Source organism: Leptosomus discolor, chromosome 20, assembly GCF_034619465.1.
Source record: "Leptosomus discolor isolate bLepDis1 chromosome 20, bLepDis1.hap2, whole genome shotgun sequence".
In the NCBI taxonomy this organism is placed as follows: Eukaryota; Metazoa; Chordata; class Aves; order Leptosomiformes; family Leptosomidae; genus Leptosomus; species Leptosomus discolor.
The window spans coordinates 3,767,616-3,786,268 of record NC_141410.1 but is presented as its reverse complement, the minus strand read 5'-3'; the positions used below and the strand labels follow the sequence as shown (position 1 = coordinate 3,786,268).

The 18,653-nt window shown below is 51.9% G+C and overlaps 1 protein-coding gene across 2 annotated transcripts; it reads right to left on the bottom strand.

Annotated features, from left to right (window-relative positions):
* Positions 1-1,797: 1,797 nt before the first annotated feature.
* On the bottom strand, positions 1,798-12,540 carry LOC104348782 (protein-arginine deiminase type-2). Of its 2 annotated transcripts, none has more exons than XM_086476118.1 (16): positions 12,449-12,540; positions 10,780-10,966; positions 10,630-10,699; positions 10,392-10,453; positions 10,192-10,309; positions 9,436-9,561; positions 8,466-8,644; positions 8,169-8,272; positions 7,880-7,991; positions 7,693-7,800; positions 5,267-5,418; positions 4,840-4,984; positions 3,672-3,780; positions 2,763-2,833; positions 2,461-2,589; positions 1,798-2,031 (listed from the first exon to the last, which is right to left on the bottom strand). In XM_086476118.1, exons 1-16 carry the CDS (start codon positions 12,538-12,540, stop codon positions 1,798-1,800), a joined length of 1,998 nt encoding a protein of 665 aa, XP_086332244.1. The 2 variants fall into 2 exon arrangements, with proteins under 2 accessions (XP_086332244.1, XP_009952444.2); XM_009954142.2 differs by having other exon boundaries at positions 2,763-2,848; positions 3,687-3,780.
* Positions 12,541-18,653: the final 6,113 nt, after the last annotated feature.

The window sequence follows — 18,653 nt, the reverse complement described above, 5'->3', positions numbered from 1 at the left end:
GGGACAGAGAAAGCTGGGAACTGATCGAAAAGGAGCAATTGGTGCCGTTCCTGAACCTCAGACTACGCACGAGTATGGACAGGCTCAAAATGTGCTTTTGGAGTGGTCCGTGTCCATGGGGCCTTATGGAAAGAAGGAGGACTATTGTCCTCCCAGGGGGCAAATAGAAACCATCAAAAAGAAATATTACAATTGTTATTGGCGGTTCAAAAACCGGCCCAAGTGCCAATCATGCGCTGTAAAGCACATCAGACAGGAAATACAGAAATAGCCGAAGGGAATAGACCTGCAGATCAAGCTGCCAGGAATACAGCCCAACAGCGAGCACTACAGACGGCACTAATTCCCACCAGAACTGTAACGCTCCCTAAAGAATCTCCTAAATACTCAAAAGAAGATGAGAAATGAGCTCAATTATTAAATGTCTAAAAAATAATCGGGTTGTACAGAAAAAAGTCCAAATAGGTAAACTGAAAACTGGGATGCAACCTGGTGATTACTGGCAGATTGATTTGACTGAAGTACCCAGATATAGGAGGTATCGGTATGTACTGGTTGGGGTTGATACCTTTCTGGATGGCCAGAGGCCTTTCCCTGCCGTACAAATCAAGCTAAAGAAAGAGTTCAGTGACTTTTACAGGAAATAATCCCAAGGTTTGGGATGCCCCTCGAGATATCATCAGATAGGGGCCCACATTTTGTAACAACCGTAGTGCAAGATAGGAGCAAAGCCCTAGGAATAACTTGGGATTCAGTGATAATGTCCTATGAATAAGTGAAAGTATTGAGTATGATTATCAATACTTTCAAAGGGGGGAAATGTTGCAGAAATCACCAGATGGAGGATTTTAGGGTACTGCTTAGAAATCCCCTTACTTTTCCCATCTTGATTTGAATAGCAAGAATCCTAATTAGTGAATATTAGTAGGAGAGACTAATGATTATGCTGGGAAAGTAAGTCTCAAAGGGAATAAATGATCAAATACGAAATACAATCTCTATTGCCAATGCTGCTAGCACGCCCCTGTAAAATCCCAGACCGAAGGTCTTCATTAACCAATGCTCTGTTCGTGGTTAGAAACAAGGACAGTCTGTTGTAGTCCAAGATGTCTGCCAGACAGGATTTATTACGGTACCCGCTGTGTGTAATCCTTGAATCATGACCAAAGCAGCTGCGAGCCAAGGACGTGTTCCCTGACCATCCGCAGTCAATTCGAGGAGCGGTCGAGACCTCCGACTCACGGGCCACCTGCCCAAATGATAGCCCCTACTCAAAGGGGAACAATGGACAGAGGCTGTGCGCTAATTTGCATCAGAAGCGAGGAAAGAAGAACCAGTCATCGAGAGGAAGAGAATGAATATGCATTGTATAAGCTAAATACCTATGAATTGAATATAGAAATACTCGTTGGTTGCAGTGTGCAGGCGGACATCCTTGGGAAGGATCCCGTGTCCCCGGTGCGCAGCGTTAATAAAGGACGTCTCTAACTGGGCGTAGAGAAGTTTTTCTGACCGCTGCAGATTTGCAACCCTTCTTTCTCACCCAAGCTGTTCCTACTGTCTCAAACATTTCAAGGCCGCTTCTGCTCCCTTATCTTGTGCTAAGTCTAGCTAGCTAATTTCTACTTTTTACCAACCCATGCTAAATTAACTCTTTATTCCCCAGATCAGTTATCGCCCGTTCTTATTGAATTTCCCGGCTCTTTCCTCACAGCAAATTTATTTATTAACTGAATCTCAAGCAACACACGCCAAAAAAGCCACCGAGGGCGAGGGTGGAGGGGGAAGGAGGCCCAACTATGGAGTTACGTGCCACCATTTGAAGGCGAAGGGCTGCCGCTGGACGTTGGTGCCGCAGCGGACCTCCCCGAGACTGCCGTGGTAGGAGGCCACCTCCTCGAGGAAGTAGCAGCGTAGGCCCAGCGGCTCGAGGAGGGAGCGGGTCCGCCGCTCCAGGCAGCATTCGCCCCCCATCACGGGGCCAAAGGGTTTGGGGATGCCCAGGTTCTTGGCCAGGACGATCATGGTGACCTGCGGGGTGACACAAGGGGAGCCCAGCGGCATTGGGACTGATGAAGCCGAAGGACGGCCGCTGGCCGCCCACCTCCATCAGCCTCACCCCAAAATGGGGCATCGACGCCACTTGTTGCAGCCACCATCTCTGAGGCCCCCAAATCCAGCATCGTTTTCCCCTTTTTTGTCATTAAAATGTGCCCCACGCCTTGCAATTTCACCGCTTTGAAAGGTTTTAGCCTCAAAACTACGTGGGTTAACCCCACCGCAAGCAACACAAAGCTGCAAAGTTATGGTAGACGTGGGCTTATCTGAGCCTGGCTGGAGTTATTTTCTTTTTCTGGGCAGCTGGAAATATGATGCTTTTTTTGGGACAACTTTGGCGACTCATCCTGGCTGAATGAGCTGTTTTTTGGAGAGGACCTGGGGAGCGGAGCCCCTTCTCACCATGTTGGGGAAGTACGGCACGGCTTTGCCCTGCTTGTCGAGCTTGAAGAGGGCTGGCAGGTCGATGATGTCCTCCTCCGTCAACCCCAGTTCCGTCTTGAGGATATCCCTGTTCCAGTCGATGCAGCGCTGGAGAGGACGGAGAAGAGCAGGTCGAGGCAGGGGACACAGGTGGGCACGGTCCCCGAAACCGTCTCATGCAGGAGGAGAGCCAAAATGCAACACCTCCCTTAAGGGTTTGCACCACTCTGGGGTGGTTATTGCAAAAAACAGCGATTATTACCAGAAATATCAGTTATTACCTGGACATACTGGTTCTGTTGCACCAGGATGTCACTGGAAAGGACCTTGTTAATGGTGACCCGTTTCGTGTCTGTCCCCGAGTACCCTACAAATGCAAACCCCTGTCAAAATGAAGTGGCGCTAGCAGAAGCCTGCTTAAGATGGGATACAGAGATGGAGAAAGTCCCCAAAATCCCGATTTCCTGAGCTTGGGGTTAAGGCTGCTGGGAGTCCCAATTCTTAGTTTATTGGGAAACAGGGTGGGAAGAAAACCTCTCCCTGTTGGAAAGAGCGTTGGAAAAGTCCTGCCATCCATCCTGCTGCCCACAGAAATCATTACCTGCTAAATTTCTCCACTCAGCTCCATAAAACCAGAGCCGCCACCTCCTCGGAGGCCGCCCCTTATTTGGGGACAGCCGGGTCCCAGGCAGCTGGCAGTGACCCAGAGGCACCCACGAAGGTATGGAGACCTTCTCCCAACCCCATCGTGGACGGATGAGGTTCAAAACCACAATTAAAGGGTGCCCCAACTGGCAACCGAAATGTCATTGCTGCAGGGAGGGAAGGGGAAGCAAGGAAAAACGGTGCTAATTCGGGGTGACGTGAGAGCGCCCCGTTGTCCCACTCTGTGCTGGAGCTCCGCTGGCATTTAGAGATGCTCCATCCCACCAAGCAAGCACCCGCTCCGTGCAGAGGCCTTTATCCCTCCCATCCCACTCACTTTCCCAAAATAGGGCGTGAGGAGGCTGGGTATGGTGGGCAGGCATCCCGCTTGCCAGCCATGAAGGGCAAGCGGGTGGGAAAATGTCCCCACGTCCCCCCCCGCCCCCGAGAGCCGCACGTCGGCCAGGCGCTGCCACCCTCAGGCCGGCTGCTCTGCAGGGCGGCTCCGGCTGTCTCAGCCGACATCAGAGCTCGGCCAAAGCCACCCCTTGTCCCCTTGCCTTTGAACATGGTGGCTTCACCCTGGCCCTCCTTCTGCTTCTCCCGAAAGAGCTTGTAGCACGCCGCGGGGCTGGCCATCAGCATCCGAAACCGCTGGGGCAAGAGAAGAAGGAGAGCGGTCACCGAAAGAACCTTATCCAAAGCCTTGGGGGACCTCAGGGGCTTATTTTTACAAGGAACCTGAGCTTAAAACTCTTAAAGTTAGGCATTTTTGCTGTTATTTAGTGCCTTTTTTTTAATGCAGTGCTGAGGGGATGTATCTGAATGAGGTGCAGTGATTTACGCTGTCGGCAAATACCCACCAAACCACCCCCGAGGGGTTAAACTGCTGGGTCCAATCCTGCCCACCCCAGGTGGGGTATATAAACCCCCGGGAGGGTGTTTGCTGGAGGTCTGGGCGAGCTGAGATGGTGAGTGAGGAGTGTGGCTGCTGTCTAGGGTGGTATTTTTTATTTCTGGGCTGGCATTGCAATGCAGGGGAGAGGATGGAGCAAGGGGATAATCATGCTCTGGTTTTCCCAGGAGATCGAAAATCAGCATTGAGCTAATCCTATGGAAAAGTGAAAATTGTGAATTTGTAGGGTCTGAGCTCTGTGAGCGTCCTGGCTTGCTTCCCACCAGCAGGAATGGTCTCCTCGGTGGAGTGCAGGGGGCTGCTTGCTGTGGGGTGGCATCTTACGGGGGCTTAGCACGGCCCTGAGGAGGGCAAAAACACCGCACAGAGGGTTTGTGGGGGCTGCGTGTGCATAAATACTCCTTTTCTGAACCGTCCAGGTCAAGGCATGGTTTTCCCAGGGGGAAAAAGTCTTGTCTCGGAAGCGGTATAAACCAGGCTAGAGGGAAGAGCTGGCTTCTGAAAACATCTGGGAGATGCTGAGCAGCTGTGAGCCCTGGCCAGCCCATGTGAAAACTGAAGTTTAAATTTCTTGGGCTACCTTCGCAGGCATCTTTTTTTCTTCTATCTGTGTCGATTATTAGCTCAGCATGTCCCTTCTGGTAGTCAGAGCCCTTACTTTGGGGACAGTGAGAACCCAAGCAAGTAACTGTCTGGGACTGTCAAGGAAAGGAGCTTTGGGGTTTTCCTTAGAGGTGCCCCAATGGGATTAGCTGCTCAGAAGAGAAACTGTGGAGAAGCATGGGGTTCTGGAGTACCTTTGTGTCAGAGGTGGGCACAAAAGTGACAAACTCGGTGACGTGGCCCTCGGACAACCAGTCGGAGTAGAGTTCCACAGGAGCCTGCACTTGCTGGGCGTAGAGGAAATCCCGCACCATTCTGGTCATTCTCCTCCCTGCGGATCTGGGGGCGAATTAGCCCCCCAAGAGAGGGAATAAGGGGAATAAATATTTATGCATCAATATGTACGTACACATAAATTGCTACCAAGGTGGAGGAAAGAAAGGAGGGTGCAAATGTGAAGGCAGAGATTGAGCAGTGGGGTTGGGCGCCCCCACCCCACAGAGGACCACACCTGCAGCTGGTCAGGGAATGGCTAATTAAGCCCATTAACATGACTTTGACGAACTTTAGGGGCACTTCTGGCTCCTTTGCTCCCAAACATGTGGGTTTCCCATCTCTTACGTGGGGAAGCTGCTGCCGATGAGGATCCTCCCCAGGGGATACTCCTTCCCTGCCACGGTTACGGGTGGGCTGACCTCCAGGTTGCCGAAGGAGTCGAGACTGGTGATGGCTTCAAAGAGGGGCTCTCTGCACACGTAGCCAAAGTCAGGGCCCTGGGGAAAGAGAAATTGCTGTGGGCTTTGCCCTGAGTCCCCCCTGCCTTTGCTTTTATCCCTCCTTCTGGGCTCAGACCTGCTCCAGTGGGTAAAAAAATCTGAAGAGTGAAGCCTCTCCATGGATGGGGAGAAGCTAAAGGAAAGGCAAGAGGATCTGAGTCTCTGGATCATCTGGGCTCAGGAATAAATGGCAAATGCCAGGGGCAGAGCTGGGGTGCTGAGCTCGGGAGAGATCTCTGCTATCTTGCAGCCAATGTTTAAGTGCCAGCATTAAGCTAATTAGGTGCTGGGGTAGCCCTGAAGCTGAGTTGCTGGATGGCTCTTGTTGAGCTAGATGAACTTCAGCCCCTGAAGGTAAATCCACCCCAGGCATAAGAGCCACCCGAAGGGCTGTACTTCACTTAAATCCTATTTAAGCCCTGATTTTCAAGACTTAATATATCTGGGATTTAAGGCGTTGTGCATGCAGGGGTAATTAACCCCCGGTTGCGATGCGGCAGGGCCAAATGCCCAAGGAAGAGGTTGCAATGGTAAAAGCAGGGCAAAAATGGCAGCGGTGGGACAAAAAAATCCTGCCTTGAACCTGTCCTTGCTCTCTGGTTCAAGTCAACAGGGGCTTGGAGCTTACGGCAGCCCCTGGGACAAGATCAGGTGTCTGCTGGGTTTGCGGTAAATCTCAATCACTTATTAGTGTTGGGTTTCCATAGGGGGGAACCAAATATACAGGTCGGTAAAAATGAGCAGGGAGACCTGAGGGGGCATGGTTATAATCGAGAAGTTGCTTTTTTTTTTTTTTTTTTTTTAATGGAAGGTTTTTGGAGAAGCAGGGAGCTGCTGCTGCCTTTCCCCGAGACTCCCTGTGCGTTTTTGGGGCGCCTATCTGGAAGATGGCCGGGGGTTAGATCCTTTCTCTGGGTGCTGCGGGAGGGACTGAGTGTGAAACACCTGCTCTCAGCTTATTTCAGTTTAATAAACCACGGAGCCGGTACGGTTTCAACTGTCAAGGCGCTGGTTCATCCCAGGTTTGCGGGTCGCATCCAAGTCCTATCAGTTCCAGATTGATTTTGAGGGGCTAATTCCCTCTCGTCTCCTTTTTCCCTGGCGCAGGGTCCCAGGGGCTTAGGGCTTGGCCAGGGCGGGAGGAGGACCTGTGTGTGTTGCTTTTGGCTAAATATTCCTTGCTGGAAAATGAGATTGGAATAATAGGAGTGGGGATTAGGGGAGGCTTCAAAGCAGAAATTGGAGTATAATGTGTTAGCAGCTCCAAAGGCTGAAATTGCTTCTCTAAATATGAAGCAAAGCAATTCCTAAAGAGGGCAGACAGGAGCGGTTGCCCGGCTTATTTGCGAAGGAGCGGATCAGGGTGCTATTCCCACCCTGGCTGATGGATCAGGGACTGTATGTACTCATTTCAGGCATGAGAAACAGTGTGTTTCAATGCTTTCGAAAGCCCTTAACCTTCCCAAAGTGACGTGCAGAAAAAAAAAAAAGTGAGCTGTCCTCCCGTTACTGTAGGGGAGAAGACCAGGGCTTGAGGCGGCTGGCTGGGTGTATGGGGGAGAGGTTTGGTGGCTACTCAGGGCTATCCTGCCCTTTCTGCATGGGGATATCTCAAAGGGATCATTCAATCCATCTTTTTCCCATGCTTGTCTTTGCTTGGCTCTCCCAAAATGCCCCTGGCCAGGGTCACTGCTCTCCCAGGCAGCTTTCTTTGCGTGCCTTGGCAAAGGAGCCCCACAGGGATGTTTTTGGCAGCTGGCTGCATCTTGTTCTCTTCCGAAAAAGTAAATTGACCCCTCTCATGCTTTCCTTTCTTCTCCTGCTCAGGAGCTGCTGCATCTTCACAGGCAGAGAGGAGGAAAGGAAAAACCAGCCCCTTGCTGGGACACTCAGGGTGAAGAGATCCACTCCTGTCCCACAGCTTGGCAGGAGTCTTTTGTTCCCAGAGGCTTGAGAGTTCCTCCTTTCCCCTCTCATCCAGCACCTTCTGGATAAAAAGTTTTCCAGGTGGTCGGGATGTGGATCAGGCTCTGATCCTTGGTTTGAGGGGAGGGTGAGGCTGTTAGTGACCTCCCAGCTGGAAGTGGACGGGGTGGTATCTCCGTGCAGTGGCATGCAGAGGTGTTACACTCTCATTTTTCAGGCAATTCATTATAGGGCCTCCAAGGAGCCAAATGCAAGCAGGGTTTTAGGAGTGGGTTTAGAAACAGGCTAAGCATAAAAACCTGCAAGCTGCTCCTCAGGCAATGCAAGCGACTGTCCTGCTCTTACCAGCAGCTCCTTGATGGGGAATTGCTCCAGCCCTCCCTCTCGAGGGGAGTCCAGCACCACTGGGAAACTTTTGTGGGGAGCATGGGTGTAGCCAAACTCAATCTCATCCTAAAAAAAGGGAGGAAAACCCTCGTGGGGCACATCAGCAGGGAGGGAAAGCTTTGCCCCCTCTCTGGAGCCCACCTACCTGCATCCAGCGATCCCCCCGGTTGATGTAGCCGAAGCAAGCCTTCAGCTCACAGCTGGCCTTGTTCACCAGGTTTTTTATCTCCTTGATGAAGAGGTAGTTGTCCTTCATGCTGAGAAAGTGGATTGCAGGGGGGAAGGGGATGAAGGGCTGCTGGGGGATGGATATCCCCTGCAGGCAGCTGCCTTTCCCTCTGCCCGTCACCTCCCCAGCCTGCCTCAGTGACCTTCAGGGATACCACTGGCCTGATGCCGATTTAGCTGGGAAGGCATCATCCCTTGGCCTTTACCTGCAGACAAAGACGTTCACCGGTGTCAAAGTGTTGGGGCTCATGATCCATGGTGCTACCCTGAACACTACCGTGTCGGTGAAGACTGGTGTATGGGGGGTAGCCTGGGGGAGGCAAGCAGAAATCAGGAACTTTCCACACCCACTTTACCATTGTTTCCCCCAAATACCCTACCCCTGAGGTCATTTTTGGGGTAAATTCATGGGGACTCCACTCCATTCAATCCCCATCCCCTTCTCCATGCCCCTTGGGCTGTGGCAGCCTCTCATCCGCACCCCTTCCCTGGAGCCCCCAGACCTCAGCCAGTGTCTCCAGGAGGCTGACATGGATGGAGACCATCCCAGAGAAGGTGTCATCAGGAAAGCGGAGGCCCTCGACGAAAAAATCGAGCTCAGCGGCCCCACCGGTGTACTGCACGATGTGGTACAGCTTCCTCTGGCCCAGCACGTGGACGTAGCGCTGCCCAAAGAAGGGGTCTGCAAGAAGAGAAAGGGGAAGGTGGACAACTTCCAAAGGTTCGGTGGTGGTTTCAAGCCTATTTTGCTTGTGTGCAAGGAGGTACCACAGTCCATCTGTGCTGGAGCTTCCCCATTTCTGTGGGTGGACACCACTTCGTCTGGCAGAAGCTCTTAAAACAGCAGTTAAGGGGCTTGCAGTTTTGCAGACAGGCACAAGAAGGGTGAGGAAAAACATCTCAGCCTTTCCTTGGTTGGAGCAGTCTTTGGGAGGATGGTTTCATGCACTTTCTGCCCTTGTAACCCCCTCTGACCTGCCACAGGATGACAAAGCCACCAATCCTCCTGCTGACAGGCTGCCTTTGCATGGAGGGAGAAGACCAAGCTACTTAATGGCACATTTCTGGGCCAGATGAAGGCTTTTGGTCCCAGAGAATAAATCACTGTGCCCACAACAAGGAAGAAGGAGGAGAAAATGAGTTGTAGAGCATGTTACCATCACGGATAAAACATCTGGGTGTCAGGACACCTGGCCTTTTTTTGCTACTCCTTTGCTGGATGACCTTGGATAGATGGCTTTATGGCCTTGTGCCTCTGCTTCTTCATCTCCGAGGTTTTCCAACTGATTGATAAGAGAATATTCAACGTTGGAAAAATTTGGAGAAGGGATGCAGAGGGCGTGATTTGCTTCCAAAGTGACTTTTGAAGAGCGTGGGGAGGACAAGGCCAGAGATGGAAAGCTTGCAGGGATCTCAAAAGCACCACAAAGGAGAAGGAAGGGGCGGCAGAGGAGGAGGTAAGGAAGGACTTACTCTGCACATGAAAGACCCCAACTTTGTCTGCGTCGGAGACAGGAATATAGAGAACGATTTCATACCCCTGGGGCAGGCGCTGTGGCCCTTCGGTCCTCAAGACCATCTGAGACATGTCCAACAAATCTGGGGTGCAAACAACAACAAAAAAATGGGTGATGGGTGATTGCACCATGCAGCTCTGGCCGGCTTGCATTCTTCCTCCTGGGCTTCGCATCTCCCATGCTGAGAAATCTGCTCTTCCCTTGCTACCAGCCTTTGGAAGCTGGAAAAACCACCTATGGTCCTGCTAGCAAAGCCTGTGGCTTGTGCTTTGAAACAAATCCCCCTCTTTTTTTTTTTTTTCCCCCCTCCACAGCCCTGGCACAGCCAGGCCCTGCCCTCAAAAAGCCGATGGGCACTGGCTCCCTGTGGTTTTAGTTTTCCAGGAACAGGTGGGTGTATTCCTGGCTGCCGGCCGCATGCCTTGCCCCGAGCTTCTTTCACCTGTGTGAAGCATCCCTGGGCCAAGCTCTGCTGTCAGTGGCACCTCTGCTATTTTTCTGGCTCTACTTCATGCCCCTGCTTGACCTCAGTTAGTTTGCATGGCATTAAAAGAAAGAAATTCCCATGTGGGAAGCTTACTCAGCAGCTTGGTGGAGAGCAGCTCCTGGGCAGCTGCTTCCCAAGCAAACTTTCATCTCCCGAAAGGTTAAAGAGGGAGAATAACGGAGCATTTTTTTGGTTTATACAGTTTTTTTTTTGAAGCTGTGTTACCTTCTTTGCTGAATACCCTTTCATCGTTGCAGTCCGATGCCGGAGTGAAGGGGCTCTCCTTGTTGCAGCCGACGAGCAGGATGGCCCCGTGTCCCTCGGGACCCCAGGTCCAGCTTGCCTAAAACACCCCGCTGGGGCTTAGCGAGCTCAGGCTTTGGCAGGCCCGTGGACTTCCCGTGCAGTGGAAGAGGCTGAATTACCTTGTTGGGGTTGTTCTTTTCCACCACGCCGTCCTGATCTGCGTCCACGTCCAGAGAGATCCCTGGATGGACAAACCCCACCGTCATCCCCGTGTACTGCAAGGTTGGGTAGGGCGCAGAAGCTCCCCCAGACCTGGTGGATTTGAGTCCATCTCTGCCCCCACCTCGCAGCACCCCTCTCCGAGGGACCGAGGGGGGTGAAGAGGGATTGCTGCATTGCAGAAACCTTCGTACTCACCAATGCCGGTGAGGAAGACCCCGGCTTGGTTGATGGGCTGCCCTCCCTCTGCGTAAAAGCTGACTGTTACCTGCAAACCCCCAAATCCCTGGTTGGGGGAGGATGTTCTCCCTCTGTGGAGGTCCCACACCCCAGCACCCTTCTTCTTACCTTGTTGTCGTTGACCTCGGTGCTGGCCCGGCTCATGCTGAACCTCAGGACTGTCCCCTCATCCAGTGGCCACCGCGTCCCGCTGCCAGGGGCTGACCCGACCTCCGCTTGGCTCCGGCATGTCACCTCCACGCTCACCCCCTCCGTGTGCTTCACGCTGAAGGACACTGCCCCAGCCGGGGCCGCCCTGCCCAAAACATGCTGTATTTTTAGAGATTTGCACTGAAAACACCCGGTTCTCACTGCAATTAATTTCACTGTCCGAAACACAGCCAAGACTGGACACGCTGGCGTCTCCACGCTGGCCGCCGGCACCTTTCTGCCCTTTCCTCCCTGCCTGGGAATGCTCAAAGTGTCTTTCTTTTTTAGAGCAGAACGCACTGTTTTAGCAAAATGAGTCTGGTTTGTAGCCACTGGTGCAGATTACTATCTATAATAATCACAGCCAGAGCGCTCGGTGCTACTGGAACTGAACTTGGGTTTGCACTTCAATGGAGAAATCCACGGTTATTTTCCATCTGAGGCAAACCCGGTGTTTAACAGCTCGTCGCAATGGCCTGGCAACCCAGCTGAGCGACTTTACCTTGGGAAATTCTAATTTTCAGGGTGATTTTATCCAACCCCAAAGCAGCTGGTGTTGCACCGCTCCCTGTCCAATGTGCCCTTGCTCTTCCCCAGTTGCTCTATGGATCTTCTTCTCCTCTCCTGTCTCATTTTCCCTCATTTCTCCATCTTTCCAGGCTGATTATTTTCGGAATGCTTGCAGCTCCCGAGGTGCAGGCTCCATTTGAGCATGGGTGCTGCCGACACCCGAGAGCTTGCACCGTATCACCGTTACAGCATCATTTATTGGGTTTCTGGATGCCCACGGCCCTGCCAAACCTGCACCGGCAATGGCGGGGGGGGGGGGAAGGAAATCTGAGCGCTTGTTTGCTGCTGCCTGGGTGTTTCTTAAATTGTTAAATTACATTTAATTATGCATGGAAAAACTGGTTTGGTTTCCTTGTTTCTGGGTTTTGGGAATCCCATTGGGAGGAGATTTGACCTGGAGAGATGCCAAATGAGTTGTAGCTGCACTGCTTGGCTTGAATATCAAGGGTGAGATTTGCGAAAGTAGCAAAGACCAGAATTAACCACAAAATTAGCTTTTAAACCTTTTTTTTTTTCCATTGGGAGAATAATTATCTGGAAGTACACTGTTTGGTTTGTTTTTGGGGAGCAGGGTTGGTGCTGTGGGGGCTTGCATGCTTTCCCAGGACACTGCTTGGTCACTAGATCTTGTTTTCCTCCCCTCTCCCAGCTGCATCCCCTCCTTTGCGGTGCATTCCTGTGGCTCCTGCTCATCCCTCTGCTCTCCAGCAGCTTTCCGAGATGATGCTGGATCTGTTGACCGCAAATGGATCAAACCCATCGCCGTCGCAGACCCGGGGTAAATCCTGTATCATGCAAATGCGGATGCTCAAAGCTTTCCTGGGGCTTGTGCAGATTTGCAAAGCCCGGGGAGGATTTTATCCACAAACTGCATTAAATCACAGCGTCAGGGTTGGGGGTTTTGGGGGAGAAGACGGAAAAATGAGGAGGGGGCTATTTGTAGAAGGATAAACAGAGAGAAGAAAGGTGGAGGTGCAGAGATGGAGGAGGAAAGGGAACATTGGGGTGTCCCACTCACCCATAGACATCAGCGGAGATGTGGGTGCCCAGCACGCAGAGGGCCTCGATGCGGTTCCCGTGCTGCAGCCGGAGCGTGCGGTCCCCCAGCATCTCCCCGACCAGCAGCCTGGATGCCTCGGCGATGGGCACACGCACCCTTCCCCACCCGCTCTAGGTGGCACTGAGCCCCCCCCCGCCGGCAGCACCCAGCTGCTCCTCCTTCCTCCCCAGCACGCCTCTGTCCTCCTCCTCGACTGGCCCTGGAGCAAATCAATTGGCTTTTGGAGCTGGCAAAGTTTGGGATGACTGATTTGCAGCCCCCACCCCATCCAAAGGGAGGGCGCAGTTGGATTGGACCCTCTAAAGCTCCATGAAAATGATCTCCGAGGGGAGGGAAGGGATGGAGAGGGAGGGCAGCTGGCCCGAAGCCTGCCCAGCTCCCAGCCCTGTGTGAGGAGCTCCCCCAGCCGTCCCCAACTCCCCGTCCCTCCAGCACCTCCCTGACCCCAAACGGGGCCGAGCTGCCCAACGCGGAGGTGAATTTGCAGCGCTTTGGGTTTCGGCTGGTGTTTGCATCTGTGGGGGATTTGCTCTTTTTTTGTTCTCTAGGGGAAAACTCCGGCTGTTCTTGGGAGGAAGAAATACAATTTCCCAGCCCTTAGGCTAGAGCAGGACACTCCTTTTTTTTTTTTTCCCCCTGCTTATTTTCAGAGGGAAGCTGGGGAGCCAGTTGCTGATGAGGGGAAATCAGAGGTGGTTTTGCATGGTGAACCTGCTGCTTGCCACCTCACGCCACAGTGGAGCTCGTCAGGAGCAATTGCTGCCCACGCAGGCGTTTGCATTCGTTATTAACATTAAGCTAAATATTCATTTTAAAAAACAAACTTCTGTCCCAGATTTTGGAAGCCACAAGCAATTAGTGAGGAGCAGAAATGTTCAGGTTGACATTCCCTATTTATATCCCTTTCGGGCTTTTCTTTTTTATTGCTCTCTTCCCTCTGTGGCTAGGGCATAGGAAATAAGCTCAAATCCAGTTTTTCATCTGAAGGAGATCCTGATTGTGGCTTTTTTTTTGCCACAACCTGAGCGAGGACTTTGCGTTGCTGAGCACACAAAAAAGGTGGTTTTGCCGCTTTTCTGCACATGCAGAAATGAGATTTGTGGCAACAGGGATTTTTTTAAAGGCTGTAGATATTGTCCCTGAGGAACATAAGAAAATAAACCCCACTTTGCTCCCAGACTGTGCCTTTCGTAGAGCATCGTGCTCAGGGCAGCACCAGTGCTGTGTAAAACATGCTGGGGCCTTGGGTTAAGCACCCCCTGGTTTAGACACCCTGACCAGGAGCTGCCTCTGCTGGCAGCTGGAAAATGTCCCTCCTTCTGAGAAGCACCTTGATTTATCTATTTAACCCCCACCTATTTAAACCCCCAGTAGTAAGAAACACTGGTGAAAGAGGGAACAGAAATAATTTAAAAAGAAAAAAAACCTAAACAAACCAGATCTCTGTCATGTTTGCACAAAAAGGCTCTGGTCTCCAGGAGTGTATGAGACTTATTTTCCCTTTTTTTAACTCAAAGCAGAGCCAGCAGCTGTCATCGCATGGGCCGGGGCGGCCTCATCTCCCTGCGCTCTCCTGGAACCGGTGGGCTGGAGAAACAGAGGTGTAAACCCATCAGTGTGGAAGAAAACGAGCAAAAAGCAGCTTCTCTTTTACAATTTTCACTTCCCAGTTCCCGCAGCTGAGGATTTAGTATTTCAGCTGTTGCTGAGGAAAACAGGTGCTATTTAAATCTCGCTTTTCTTCAGAAAAACAAAAAAAACCCCTCCAAAAACGCCCAACAAAATCAAATGACCCAACCCCAAGTCCTTCTCATCTTACAGGAAGACTCCAAGGTCACCACATCACTTGTGTTTTTTAAAATCAGCAGGAGTATTTCTAGCTGCTCGTGGGGTTTGTTTCATACGTCTCTGTATAAATGTATTTCTATCCCCCACGGTCTGGCTGGCGTGACGGTGGGATGGGTAAAAGCCCCTGGCACTTGCCAGGCAGAAGGAAACCGGTGCACCCTTAGGAGCAAGGCTTACCTGCTAGCAAATATGGGATTGAAACCCTGGTGGCTCTGGGGCTTTTTGGGGGGTCTTGGGGTTTTTTTTGGGTGGCCCAAGGAGCTGGCAGAGCCCATTTCCCTGCCACTGCACAGGTCCCTGCCTGAGGGATCGGTGTGGAAGGAGGATAGGGTCTTTGCAAGCTTCCTGGGGTTTTTGGAAACCAGATTTGGTCTTTGCAAGCCTTTGGGGGTCTTTCAGAGCTTCTTGGGGTCTTTGCAAGCCTTTGGGTGTCTTCGCGAGCCTTCTGGGATCTCTCAAACTTCCCAGAGACTTTGCAAACCTTTGGGGTTCTTTGCAAGCCTTTGAGGCCTTTCAAAGCATCTTGGGGCCTTTGCAAGCCCCTGGAGGTCTTCCTCCAGCTATGCTGGCAGTGGGGAAAATATTAAACCCTTCTTGCAGAGGCTTTGGGAAAGCAGCCACCCATTGCAGTGTCTCATTTGGGGAGGAAAGAGCAGGGCAATCGCGCTGCGGAGAGGTGGCCGAGGCGTCCTCTCTGTACCTGTGTCAGGTGCTGGGGACAAGTGCAAGGACCTGCCTGTCCCCATCGCAGCAGGAGCCTGGGCGACTTCCCCCGTGAGTTACTAAATAAACCTCAGTTTATGGTGCAAGAACAGGATTTTTCAGGAGGCAAAAGTGCTGTTTGTGATGCAGGCTCTGCTCTCTGCTATCAGGTGGGAGATCAGACATGGTAAACCATCACAGGACGTATAGATATAGATATAGATATATATATACACAGATGTAGATGTCTGGAGGCTTGTGGTTTCGTGGCTAGAGTCAATCTGGTCAGAGGAGTTCTCTGGGTTTTTTTTTAAAATCAGATCTGCCAGATTAGGAGCTGCTCTGCATAAACTTTCCCGCCGCTGCCGAAGCTCTGCCTGCCCTAATTTCGAGGACCTGGGAACAGATCCCGGCACTAGAGCTTGCAAACAACCCCAGCGAGCTGATTCCTGAGGGTTTTCACGTGTGCATCACCCAGCATCTCCTCCCCGAGGAGGATCGAGCCGGTAGGTGCAAGGGGGTTTTAAGCTCCGTGGGTGCTTGGTGAGGGGTTTTGGGGTGGTTTGGCGGCTCCCTTCCTGCAGGCACGTGCCTTATTACAAAGAGTAGGAGGGAAATGTTCCCCCCACAGAGTCCTTTCGAGCTGACCTTTCGCGTTTAGGAGGTGCAAACAGGTGCCCATCCCAATCGAGCCACGAGGCGCTGCCCATTCCTGCCTGTTCCTGCCTGCGCTGGCTTTATTTTGGAAGAGGCAGGCAGCTTCGAGGAGGTGAAACCAACGCACCGGTGAGGATGAAGGAGCTTGGGTGAAGCTGAGCCCACCCGTGGCTTTATTTCTCTCCCTGGGGGAGCCATCCAGCATGCCCCAGCGAGGGAGATATTTATAGGGCAACAAATTTAATGCGAAGCTGGGGGAGAGCGTGGGCAGGACGAGCGCAGGGGCATGTGCACAGCTCCAGCCCCGGGAGGAAAAGCAGTTTTATGGGGTGCTTTGCTCTTGGATTGCCAGGTATGAAGTCTCCCAGCAGGCAGACGCCTTTATTTTGGGGAGCAGAAAAGATGGAGGGGAATTTTGGGTGCTTTCTCACGCAGGAGAAGGCGGTTTCAAAGCCAGCTCTGATGACTCCTGGCCGTGGATGTTTTACCAGGATGGGCACCAGCCTCTGTTGCGTTTAACCAGCTATAAGAGTGTTTTTTACTTGTCCAAACCATCCTCCTGCCCTTCTTCCCTGGCTTCTAAGCGGGATGGGGAAGGCAGGTCCCCAGGACGGGTCTTGGTGCCCACCTGGGATGCTCCTGCCGTGCTGTTACAGCTACGCACCTAAAGGAAATAAATCCTCACGCAAACCCGAGCGGGCCTTGATAACTGGTTCAATGCCTTGCCCTGTTGCAAGTAATTAGGCTGACATGGCTCTTAAAAGTTCCTGTCTGCAATTACGCATGCAGACTAATAAATAAGGTGTAATTATCGGCTTAAGGAGATTATCAAACTTTCCTTGACGGAGTGGCGGTGCAGGATGGGTGAGAAGAAACGCCCTGAGGGGGTCTGGGCTACTAGCAGGGTTCCTGGGGGAGCACTGGGGTGTTGGGTCTTGCTCCAGCATGGCTAGAAACAGGCTGAAATTGGGAAAAAGGTGACATGAGCCCCAAAAAACAAGGCTGACCAAGCTCACTCAATCTGGTGGAGAGGTGGGATGCCATCTGTCGTGTACCAGGGATCTTAATAATGACGTCTCAGGACAAGGTATTATTAGGAAGAAACACTCAGCTCTGAATGGGCCAGATGATTTAAAATCATCATTCTCCCTGTGCACAGGCATGTCGGTGCTAATAGCAGGTGGAGGAGGAATAAGAGGTGAGTGTAGGTACCACCCAATGAAGACTGGGTGTTTTGGGCTTGAGTGAGCGTCCGCAGTGACCGTGGCGGCTCAAAATGTGCCGTGACTAAACTTGCTGAGGAAAAAAAACCCCAAACCCAAAATGAAGATGAGGTTTCGGCACCGTGTCCCCATCCTTTCTGGATGGGTGTGATCCCAGGTGGGTTTGGAGAAGCATGTGCTCCTAAACCCTCTGCTGAAGCCCTCGTTGGGAGCCTGAAACCACCGTCTTCCGCCTCCCTCCAGATTACAGACCATACAAGCCTGACCCCATGGGGATTAAGGTGTGTTCCCTGTCCGGCACAGGGCTCAAACCAGCCAAGCAGGATGCGACACTAAAATCACAGCAGGCGGCGAGCTCAGCACCGTGCCCAGTCCAAGCCAGTGTGACCAGCAGCCACGAGTGGGAAATCCAACTTGCAGCTCTCTTCGGTAGAGGTGCTGCTGCGGTCAGACTCTTCCTCAGAGGATGCAGTGAGCTCCTCACCTTCCATGCTGGCTCCTCTTTGCCCCAGCTGGAGGGGTTTTAGAGGTGCGTGAAGTTTTGTGCACCCGGGGAGGGCTCAAGAACCAACAAAATTCGCGAGTTTATAAATATCAGGAGTTTGACTTGTGCTGGGTTTTGGGGAACGGAGTTTTATCTAAAATCTCAAGCAAGGTGAGGTTCTGGAGAGCCTGGAAATGTCACTGGTGTTCCCCACTTGAGCATCCTGGCCACCCTGGCAGGCTCCCACGATCTTATTAAAGCAGTTCTCGTGTACGAGACACGGTGCTGTTGTTTTTATTCTGCTGCAATTAAAGTCACAAGGAGCCCTTTAATGTAGACTGGCTGGGAGATGTTTAAAGCACCTGGTTTGATCTTGCAGGGGAAGGTGCGTGCAGGTTGCTGCTCCTCTAGCTGAGGACGTGCGGCTCGGTGCAGTGGTGGGGACAGGTCCTTCTAGCTCTGCTGAGCCTACTTTGACCTTTTGGGCTTGGAAGGGGTCCTGTCGCTCACAAAACTGCGTTTCTCCTGGCTCCAACCCTCTCCTGCCCATTGCATCACTAATGTGACCGCCAGGCCCCATGTCCCCCTTGTTACGAGGACGAACCTTGTGACAACGGGGCTGTCGGTGCGCTCTCCATCCCCGTGCTGCCTTTTTTCCTCCGTCTTAGCTGCTGCCTCCTTCCTGGCTTCAGCAAGATTAATCTCACCGGGTTTCCCTCTTCACAGGCAGGCAAAACCTCCTGGGATGGCCCGGAAAGAGATGGCTATCTCCAGTAGATGACATCTTCCAGTGATGGGGATGTTTCCCATGGGAGCTTTCCTGCCTGTCCCAAAAAAACCCCAGTTCCCCCGAAACTCAAAGTCCAAGCAAAACACCGAGAACTTTTAATTTCCACTGAAAGCCTCGTGTTGTTTTGTTGTTGTTTGTTTGTTTTTCCCCTTCCCTGCCTGCCAAATAACCAGTTTTCCCTGCACCCGTTTCTGCCCGTCGCGCTCCTCGGGAGTTGTTATGATGGGAAGGACCGACCTGAACAAACATTTCCTTTTGTTAGGCTTTATTCAGGCATTGCCCTAATGGGGTAGCCGAGGCCGTGACTCACCTGCAGAAAGGCTAGGTGGAAAATTTGGGTTGTTTTAAAGAAAATGCTTTATTTTAATGATACCGTATATTGTAATAACCCTAAACAACCACGTTGTACAACAGAGGGAGTTGCAATGTTTAATGCATTAAGCTTTGGAGTCCTTATAT

What these genes read in the sequence shown, in the direction of transcription:
- LOC104348782 (XM_086476118.1), bottom strand. Translation starts at nt 12,540, where the DNA reads ATGCTGGGGGACCGCACGCTCCGGCTGCAGCACGGGAACCGCATCGAG. An exon ending in TCCTGGAGACACTGGCTGAG is followed by an intron (nt 8,273 to 8,465) that starts GTCTGGGGGCTC and finishes TGCCTCCCCCAG; the next exon opens with GCTACCCCCCATACACCAGT. An exon ending in TGCCGTACTTCCCCAACATG is followed by an intron (nt 2,032 to 2,460) that starts GTGAGAAGGGGC and finishes GTCACCCCGCAG; the next exon opens with GTCACCATGATCGTCCTGGC.